The following is a 10,874-nucleotide window of genomic DNA, read 5'->3' as shown; positions in this document are numbered from 1 at the left end:
AAAAAGATATCTACACCCTAAAGCTTATTGCTGTGCTTTACCTGCAAAAGTAATACATCTAACTTGTTCTTCTGAATAAACATTATCTAAGATCTGCAGGTCAACATGTCTTGACTTCCTGTAGTGAAAATTGTTGACAACAGTTCTAAAATACATCTATTTCAATGCAGAAAAAAATATATATATATGAAGGAAAGCCACAGAAACATAATTAGTAGAGTATAGTTTATGATGTATACTACTGTATATCATGACAAGAAATGAACACTAGACTGTTTTTACAAATTTCAAAAAAGTTGAGAGGAAAATACCATTAGCACCCATATTTCAAACTCATTTCAACTGGTGCATTAATAAAGTTAAAGTTATTTGGGATTCTATCATCCAAAACAAAATGTTAATATGGTGTGGAAGAGAGTAAATCAAAACGAGAGTCTAAAAATAGTTTCCCTTTCTTCTTAAGACAGTCATTTTCTTTTAGCAGTTGCATTTATGCAAATTGAACTATCAATAAAACATGAACTATATCTCCTTTATTAAAATGATAAAGAAGGAAGAAAAGTTAATAAAAAAAATGTGGCAAATCAAAACTTGTTTATATAACAATATAATATTTGGATTACAAAAATATTTTTTGTGTTACAAACAACATGTAAAAAAAATTCTCTCAAATAAAATGAAAACAAACAAACAAACAAACAAACAGAAAATCCCCAGTAATCACTTTACTTATGCCACAACTGAGAAGTAGGAGGTATTCTCGCTGTCCACAGAGCTGAAGGAACCTGTTGTCCTGCGACTCATTCCTTGACCCTGCACCCATTTGGTTATCCTGAAGCATGTAGCAAACCTCAGAGCTGCCTTGAACATCTGGAGAAGCTCACGGCGGAACTTGACACCCACAAAGCCATATAGCAGTGGGTTGAGGGCACTATGAGACAGTCCCACGCTCTCTGTCACCAAGATGCTGATATCCAACATGTAGTTCAGCTTGCAGCTGGGGTGCACTATTTCCATTAACCTCAGGCTGTCAACCATCTTCAAGATGTTGTATGGTGCCCAGCAAAGCACAAACACGACCACTAGAGAGATGATGAGCCTGAGGGAGCGTCGCTTCTGCCTGCGTGTGCTTGTGTGGCACAATGCATAGAAAATGCGTAAGTAGCAGTAGAGCATTACCAGTAATGGGAGGCCAAAGCCTAGCAGCAGGCTGACAAGCTGCAGACTAAGCTGCCATTGTTCAGAACTTGCCAAGTTGAAGTCTAAAATGCAAACTAGCTTACCAAAGCCAGGTAGCACCACCACATTTCGGTAATGGATGTCAACGACAGCAAGACCGGTGCAGCAGATCCAGATCAGTGCACAGGCTAACTGAGCCAGACATGTATTGCGCCTCCAGCTGGTGTGGACGGCGTGGACTATGGCCAAGTAGCGATCAAAGCTGATGCAGGCAAGGAAGAGCACACCGCAGTAGACATTCAGTGAAAAGAGTGCACCTGCCACCTTACATATGCCTTTGGTGAACACCCATCCACTGATCCACTGGGCTGCAAAGAAGGGCAGCGTCAAGGCTAGCAGAAGGTCTGAGATGGCCAGGTGGAGCAGGAACGTGTCAGTCAGTGAGAAGGCGCAGGGGCTGTGGTGGGACTGACGATAGCGGCGGATTACAAGCAGCACTAGCACATTACCCAGTACAGCCAGGATGAAGACCACAATGTAGGCTATAGGGGCAAACAGACGAGAGAATTCCCATGTCGTTGCCAGATCGCAGACTGATTCATGTGTTTCATTATAGTCATAATCTGAACTCATCGGGTAATTCTAAGGGACAAACACATGAAGGTTAACCTTGTGAATGATGAATCATGAACTAGAGTACAGTTGACAATGTAGGCCACATACTGTTCAAATGCCTAGGTCATATATTAATGTGCCCCATAACAATAACATTGTTAACTGTAAACTAAATGTTTACATTAAATGATCAGGTAACCTAAATATTTAATATTTTGTGGCTTTTATTAAATTGCACTGCTAAATGAAGGGCAACTCGAACAAGATAAGACAGTAGCTTCAGTAAAAAAACAACAACAATTTGCTTTATAGTGAGATATGCTTCTTACAGACAGTGCTAAAAAACACAGGACAGTGTATTCAAACAAAACTAGACTCAGGCATAGCTACATTTTATTATTATTATTATTATTATTATTATTATTATTATTATTATTATTATTATTATTATCATCATTATTATTATTATTGCCCGGGACAAATCTTAGTATCTTGGCAAGGGGTTTTCCTACAAAGTTCTCTGGAGATAACCTAAACTCCTAAACCTAAACTGAAAATGCTTTAACCCCAATTATTTTCCACAAACCACTCTGGAAATGCTTTGATGCCAATTTCACAAGAAAAAGAAATCTAAAAAATAATGCTTGTCTTACCAGGCTTTAAAACCATTGCTACAATAAAATCCCAAAACCCTGTTAACTACTTAGATACGTATCTAACTAGCCAGTCAACTAAAGCAATAATCTAGGAACAGTCTATTTTATGTAGTGTTTGTGATGCATTTTTAATGATATACAGTACAATAACAACCTGAATCCAAAGGGGGTGTAAAGGGAATTCCAGATGTATAAGGGGGATGGTTTTCTTTGTCATATTTTATACTAGGGGAATGGCTTGCATAATTTTGTTGATTACCCAATCACTTTCTCACCAGATGCTTGGTTGGTATTTATATATGTACAGTTTGCATGTATGTACTCATTCAGCTGTATCTTTCTCTGTGTTTATAAGTTCTCTATGCAGCTCACTTTCATTTCACTGCTCTGCATTTGTATTATCACAAGCAGTACAACAGATATTTTGACCTTAGAAGAAAATCACATTTTTAAATATAAAGATTATATTAAAATATAATCTTTGCATAAATTCTGTAATATAAATGTAGGGCAATCATTCCATACATATATTCCAGAAAAAAAGAGATTACTATTACTTATTATCCTAATTTAATTCACCTTTAAACCTAATCAAATTCTTCATATGGGTCAGAAATAATAAATAGGACAACCCATAAACAAAGGTTAAAATCAAACAAACAGTGTGAAGTCAGATGAAGCAGTCTGAATTCAAATTAAGTCAGATTTCATCAGGCTATTAAAGGTTATTTAAGCAATGACTCCTAACTCAGGTTTATAATAATAATAAAGTTCATAATAAATAGGTTTCAATACTGGAAAAGTATACCAGTCACTCATACTGAAAAGCCTCACACTCCAGTCAATGACAGAAAAATCAGTTTTGTAAACTTAAGACAAATACATCAGTTGCCTTTACCCAAGATTTAATAGCCACTGTTTTCTCCAGTTCCTCATTTATACCACCAAACCTCCCACCACTGCCTAGCCTCTAAAACTGTATATTGATTAGGCATGATGATTTGTTGTTTTGTCCCTAGAGTAACAGAGACACACAAGTTGTGTTTTGACAGCATATGAATGAAATAAGCCTGTGTGAATGAAATAAGTGCCCCCTCCCAGTAAAGTTTCTAGTAAAGCAACTTTAGTTTTGTTTCAATGCAGAAATGGTCAAAATACATAACATACATAAGAAAATAATATAGCTTAAGATCATGTGTTTGAGATTTAAGAGTTTTACAATTCGTAGACTATCCAAGTACCAATGAATGTCACCATGCATCACAGAAAACTATCACTTTAACCTAATGAAAATGCATACATTTATGTCAAGTACTGACAAGTAAGGGTTTCTCAAACGAACTTACATAGTCTGCAGTAACTGCCATTATCACCAAGAAGACTAGACATTCAACAGAGCCAATTGTGGTCTCACTGTCTCTCCTGTCTTTCTGTCTGTTCAGCACATACTACACAGTGAGATGAAGAGTGATGGAGAGAGAAAAAGGAAGTGCGGATTACAGAAGCAGAATTTAGAAGCGGAATTACAGAAGCAGAATCCTTACGAAATGCAAAAACATTACAAAGGGAAGTGGCCCCTGGTTTTGACACACACATTTTTAAGGAAAAAAATTACAAAAACACAAAGAGAAATGCTGTGGCAAAACAACAAAAACAACAAAAACAACAACAACAACAGATAGAAAGAAAGAAAGAAAGAAAGAAAGAAAGAAAGAAAGAAAGAAAGAAAGAAAGAAGGGCAGCAGTATTAGCCCTGTGCTCTGTGTGGGAGGGATGACATTACTCTCTCTCTCACCTATCAATCACAGCAACACTATGCAGTTGTGGGCATCTGTGAGATCATATACGTAGAAAGGGACAGCCAGTGCTCAGATGCCCTTTAATGTAGCATGTACGGCAAAAAAGATGAAGTAGCTTCATGTGCTTCAAGCTTCAAGCACCTACCAGCCTTCACCCTCCCTCACCTTGTTGAATTGCCAAATAGTGAGAAAATAGGGTAAAATAAGACTAAAATGGATGGACAGAAAGACAGATAGATAGATTTTCTTTACTTTATAAAACCTTTTAGAAAGTGGCAGAGAAATGAATGATGGATGACTGATATATTGATATGGTAAAGTCATTAAATCAAATGAAAGGGAAAATGATTACAAGCATTTATAAACTGTAAAAAGAAGTTGTATGAGACCTTTTCACTGACTATTGCCATCAGAATTGCTAGGAACAACCACGGACAGAGGAAGTGAAAAAGATGTGGACAGTAAAAGAATGGTTTAATAAATTGCTCAACCGTAGCTGCACGTTTACAACAACTGTCTAACCATCATGTCTGGTAAGCCATTTAATATTCAGGCTGTTATGTAATAGCACTGTCATTTCTCCTAATTTGTATTTGCTTTGGAGATTACAAATGTCTTATCAGTTGACACAGTGCTGTGGAAAGTAGTTGCCCCCATCCTGAATCCTTCTGTTTTTGTGTATATCTCATACTAAAGATCTTCAAACTAAATACAACATAAAACACAGGCAATCTGAGTAAACACACATTACAGTTTTTATTATAATTTTTTTTTGCTGAAGCAAAAAAAGTTATCCAACACCTATCACCCATGTGAAAATCTAAATGCCCCCTTAAACTTAATGCTGGAGATCAGTCTTTCATGGCACTGTGGTGGAATTTTGGTCCACTCTTCTTTGCAGAACTGCTTTAGTTCAGCCACACTAGAGGGTTTTCGAGCATGAACTGCCTGTTTAAGGTCCTGCTCTCATTTGGTTCAAGTCAGGACTTTGACTAGGTCACTCCAAAACTATAATTTTGCATTTATTGAACCATTCAGAGGTGGACTTACTCCTGTACTTTGGATCATTGTCTTGCTGCATAATCCAGTTGCGCTTGAATTTCAATTTACGGATTGAAGACCGGACATTCTCCTTTAGTATTTTCTGGTAGAGAGCAGAGTTAATGTTTCTCTTAATTATTGCAAGTTGCCCAGGCCCTGAAGCAGAAAAGCATCCCCACACCATCACACTTCCACCACCATGCTTGACCGTAGGCATGATGTCGTAACCCTTCCTATAGACTGATGTATTTCAATCACCGTCTTCCTCATCATTTCTGGAATTTCTTTCCATTTTGGCATAGAGCGTTACTGACTAAGACCTTTTAATCAAATTCATGCTGTTGAAAACATTCTATTTAAGTATTGATTTGATTGAGCAGGGTTTGCAGTAATCGGGCCTGGTTGTGTCTAGTCCAGCTGAACCCCATTATGAATGCAGTTTCATAGATTTATGTAATTAGTAACTATGGGGGCAAATGCATTTTCACACAGGCCCAGTTACAATAAACTACACTAATTCTACCTGGGACTACTTTTTTCTTTCTTTTTCTTCCCTTTTTTTTTTTTTTTTTTTTTTTTAAAGCAATGGGTCGTCATACCAAATATTACAGAACCAGCCACAGAGACTTCTGGAGACATTGGCTGTCGCACTTGCTTCTTATTTTTGCAGCAAAATCCAGCAGCCTTCATGTGTTTTTTTTTCTTCTGAAAAGTGTTTCTTACCACATAATATGCTGCTTTCTTTACAGACATACACACATTTTTCAGTAACATTTCATTTTGTGCACTGACTCGGTAATGTAGAAGTCATAAAAAAAAATAAATAAAAAAAAACTATAACAAATTTTGTACTAAAAAAATGGGGTTCCTATGACTTTTGCACAGTACTGTACACAAAACGGAAGAAATCAGGGCAAATACTTTTTCACAAGTCTTTCCTAATCACTATATGGTTGTATAATTTAAATGCTCAAAATCATTAAAAATTTATTTAAAATCAAGTGTAATGTGCCCATGCAATTTCTTAATTTTAAGGTTTCTTTTCTGTAGTGACCTAATTTAGCAAAGAGTGGCACTGTTGCTTTACTCATATAAAATATATGTACTTTAGATGCAGATTTAGTACAGTCAGAAGTGTGTAATACTTGTATTAGCACATGGTGCTCCAGTAGCATGTTGTACAAGTGCTTAATGCAAAATTTGTGGTCTAGTGACTGGTTGGTTTATTAGTTATGGACAAGCTAATCCTGAAACATGCCATTTTGTTGATATTATCATATTATGGGATATCATATAAAATTAACTGGTGGTTAAAAAAAATAATTATTATAGTTTTTGTTGTATAATTGTCAGGTTAATAACTATAACTTTAGGAAGGGGCAAAAAAGAAGTTCAAGAAAAAGCTAAATATGATCATCCATCCATTTTCTGTACCACTTATCCTACACGGGGTCGCGGGAAGCCTGGAACCTATCCCAGGGGACTCGGGTCACAAGGTGGTGGACATGCTGGATGGGGTGCCAACCCATTGCAGGGCACAATCACACACCCACTGACACACTACAGACAATTTAAAGGTGCCTATAATGCATGTCCTTGGATTGGGGGAGGAAACCGGTGAAGAATGAAGAGAACACGTAAACCCTGGCACACAGGGCAGAGTTGGGAATCGAAACCCCCAACCCTGGAGGTGCGAAGCAACCATGCCTACCACTGAGCCACCATATTACCCCCAGCAAAATACGTATGTACGCAGACCTAAATAATAAGACCTGTGATTCAGAGTGTGGGGATTTAGCAGTAGTGTCGGAAAGGCTTACCATGTCGAAAAATAACTCTTTTTTTTTTTTTTTAACACAGTTGAAAGTATTTTCAAATCAAGAAATGAGCATCTGCTGCATATGGGATGTGAGAGCAGAACAGATTCCTCAGCCTGATTTCCTCAGAAACTGGTAATGACGTTATTATGTATAATAGTCAGAAACTGTTGTGTTTTGTCTCTGGACATAGCATTATGTTTTTGGTGTGGTCTCAATGAAAATAAAATAGCCCTTCCTCTCAGTGTACTATTTAAACATCTCTTAAGTACTTTTATAAGAATAAAAGCATTTCATAGTTATAAAATGGTGTGGTGAGATATGCTATAGAACGTTACTTCCCAGGGCCATTACTGCATTCACAGTAGGAAAGAAAACATTACTGCCTGATATCCTGAGTGAACATTCAGTGACATGCCTTGGTGAGTAAATAGTAAAGTCAAACACATCCACAGATTCATTTTTCTGATAAGCCTTTCTTATTACTCTTTTAAACAAATGTTAGTCTCATTCTCATTTTGCCCATGTGCTCTTTTTTTGCACCTCCAACATAAAAGGATCACATTGGACTTTAATTTTGTACTTTAAACAAAGCCCTATTGTTTAGTATTGTCGCAATATGGGTCATTCCTTTCATGTTCTGTTTTAGACCTTAAGGTATTTCGAAAATGTGTTTAGCCATTATTGTGCATGCACTTAACCTGACCCTATATTACCAATCTACTTGGTGCAATAATGGTTGACAGTGAACATACTTCAAACATTCCACAAAAATCTTGTGTATTCTGTCTAACAGGTTGGAACATGTAGGAGTGAACATGCAGACTGTCATAATAAAATGGCAAAAAGATAAAGAAAAATTAAGAGTTAGTCCTTACACAGCTTAGCACGTTAAAGCATTAACTGAGTGTGATACCAGTGTGATACCAGTGATACTACTGTATGAATACTGTATTTTGTTATGATACAGTTTGAATAAAGAAAGTGACAAGTAACACCTGGGAACATAAAAAAAAAAACATATACAATGACCTAAAATTATACAAGCGCATAAATTCAGTTTTCATATATATAATATACAATGAAACATTTGTCTTTATGGACAGAAAAGTAAGCATTATATGTAGATTCAGTTTAATTTCATATAGAGAATTGGAGAAAGCATTAAAGCAATTGATACTGTTTGTAAAAGTGTGGCATAGGTTACAGAAACTGCATCAATCAAAAAAATATCAAGAATTGTGAGTTCCTCCACCCTTTTGTGGGAAGACCACCTCCATATGCACACATAAACACACAAAAAAAGTTCTATACATGCATACAATATTCATGAATAGTAGATAAGGGTGTGTAATGGAAAATAAACAGAAACCTAACTCGCCCCAAAATCAAACACCATTTTGTATAACATGGCAGGTGAGCTGCCCACCCTATACTTCTTATCAGGGCAGCAGGTTGCCTTAGCACTGAGGAGAAGGCTATGACATCATAATAAGTATAAACGGTAAGGATTTCTTTTGTCCTCCCATTTGTGCTGCTGACCGTGAGCTCCCACATTCGCCAAGATCTACAACCTGCCACGGACCAAGAGTAAGTTTTCTAATATAGCAAAAATATTTTAGAGGATATTTTGAAGGTTTGAGGTACACCAGAGGGGATTTTAACATTTATCAGATACTTAGGCACTGGTTTAAGTGTTATGCATATGGTATTTCTCTTAAATACAACTATCATGTCTAAATATTGAATCCTAGTAGGTACCATACCATTTTAGACATTAGAATGTTTATATGTTATGTGTGTTTGTGGCAGTGATGACATATCAAACTGAAGTGATCAACACACAGCCTCAGGTGACAGTCACCAGTTATACTGTCTCCACGGGTTCCTCTGACTGGAGCTCCAATCTCTGTGACTGCTGTGATGACTGTGGCATCTGTAAGTGGGTGTATATCTGTGTTTTTATTCATAATCATATTAGTATTATTAGTAGGCAGCATGGTGGTTCAGTGGGTAGTCCCTGGTTTGATTCTCAGCTCAGGTTACTGTGTGGATGCACAGAGTTTCACATGTTGTGTCTGTGTGGGTTTCCTCCAGGTTGTCTGGATTCCTCCCACCTCCCAAAAACATGACAATTGGTAGACTGGCTATTCTAAATTGCCCATAGGAGTGAATGTGTTTGTGCATGGTGCCCTGTTTTACACTGGCATCCCAGCCAGGGTGTATTCCCACCTCACACCCAGTTTTCCCTGGATAGACTTTGGATCCAACGCAACCCTGACTTGGAAAGAGAGCTTACTGAAGATGAATTATTATGAATGTTAGTGGTAGTAGTACTAAGGGTAATGTTGGGCAACATCTCTAAACACAAATCCTGTTTTATGGAATTGTGGAAACTCTGTCCTGACTTATATCTGGTGAATGTGTGATTGGTAATTGGTAAAAGACTTTCTTACACCATTATGTTTTATTTTTTGCCTGCTTTTAAATTTTCAAACAGATGTAACCAGGAATCTTTGCTTTTTTTTTGGGAGAGTTGACCTTCAGCTGCAAGCAAATTCTGTTTAACCAAAACCAATGGTCAATTCAGATATAATAGAATGTATACAGTGGAACATAGTGTTTCTTCAGTATGCTTCTTCTGTGCTGAGTTTAATATTACTGTAATACAGGATATGATCAGAAATTTAAGGAGACCAGAATTTCAAGGTGAATAGTCCTTCTTTATAAAAGAATGGCCACTCTGTGTGTCTGGCTCTCCACAGGCCTCTGTGGCACATTTATCCCCTGCATCCTGGGTTGTAAGGTGGCACAGGATCATGGTGAGAGCTGCTGCCTACCCTTTCTGCCTGGAACAATGATTGCTTTAAGAACCAGCATTCGTGACAAATTCCAGATCAATGTAAGTTTGTCTATAGTAGGACGGGCTCACTTTCTTTTAACACTATAAAAGTTATCGTGCAGAAAACCAAAAATACATACGTTTTTTATTTTGTCCTTTAGAGTATTGTTCCTATTGTTATGATAATTTTATATTTCATTGTGTGCAAGTAATGCACAAGTAATTGAATAATAAAAAAAGACACGTAATTTATCCAAAAGGTAATGGGTTAGAATTTCTTCAATTTTATCAAATGACAAAAAATCTCAATTCACAATAAAATGGTTATGATGTAGAATATTTGAAAGCGCATATTTGTATATTCATATTGAATTAAATCCTATGCACATTAAATTAAATGACTAAATATGTTCTATAATTTACTTAACATGACACACATACAGTATTTTGTGACTGCTATGGTACAGTCAACTTTGAATGGTATCTAACACAGAGTAATACAATAGTATATGCAGTACAATAGCATATCCAGTATGTGAATGGCTGTACATGTTTACGCAGGGGTCTATCTGTGATGACTGGTTGGTTATGACCTGCTGCACGTTATGTGGTCTCTGCCAGATGGCTCGGGAACAGAAAATGAGGGGCTGAGGAATCCAAAAGGGCCTGGTGGCTTCTTGATTACAAAATTTCCTCTTCTGCATATTAATTTATGGATAAATAATACCTAGTAATAGAAGTGCTTTATTGTAGACTGCCTTGTACAATATTATTTTTAGGCAATGCAATAATATTATTATTATTATTATTATTATTATAGATTAATGGTGACTAGCCATTTCAATAAAATATTTGTTTTTGAGTCTTTTTGTCAGTGCTTTGAGTGTGCTTCAATCACAGCGCAAAAACTTTGAGTTTCCACGTT

The 10,874-nt window shown here is 36.7% G+C and overlaps 2 protein-coding genes across 2 annotated transcripts; one reads left to right on the top strand and one right to left on the bottom strand.

Moving 5' to 3' along the window:
• Positions 1–211: 211 nt before the first annotated feature.
• cxcr3.2 (chemokine (C-X-C motif) receptor 3, tandem duplicate 2) lies at positions 212–3,941 on the bottom strand. The gene is made up of 2 exons (XM_017469942.3): positions 3,797–3,941; positions 212–1,821 (listed from the first exon to the last, which is right to left on the bottom strand). Exons 1-2 carry the CDS (start codon positions 3,815–3,817, stop codon positions 730–732), a joined length of 1,113 nt encoding a protein of 370 aa, XP_017325431.1. The 5' UTR covers positions 3,818–3,941; the 3' UTR covers positions 212–729.
• A 4,597-nt stretch (positions 3,942–8,538) lies between these two features.
• cnfn (cornifelin) lies at positions 8,539–10,811 on the top strand. Its single transcript, XM_017470038.3, has 4 exons — positions 8,539–8,697; positions 8,920–9,045; positions 9,873–10,009; positions 10,511–10,811. Coding segments are annotated over exons 1-4 (354 nt in total). The 5' UTR covers positions 8,539–8,696; the 3' UTR covers positions 10,601–10,811.
• Positions 10,812–10,874: the final 63 nt, after the last annotated feature.

The sequence above is a fragment of the Ictalurus punctatus genome, chromosome 1, assembly GCF_001660625.3.
Source record: "Ictalurus punctatus breed USDA103 chromosome 1, Coco_2.0, whole genome shotgun sequence".
Taxonomy (NCBI): domain Eukaryota; kingdom Metazoa; phylum Chordata; class Actinopteri; order Siluriformes; family Ictaluridae; genus Ictalurus; species Ictalurus punctatus.
Note: the sequence above shows the minus strand (reverse complement) of the source record. Positions and strands in the feature narration are given on the sequence as shown.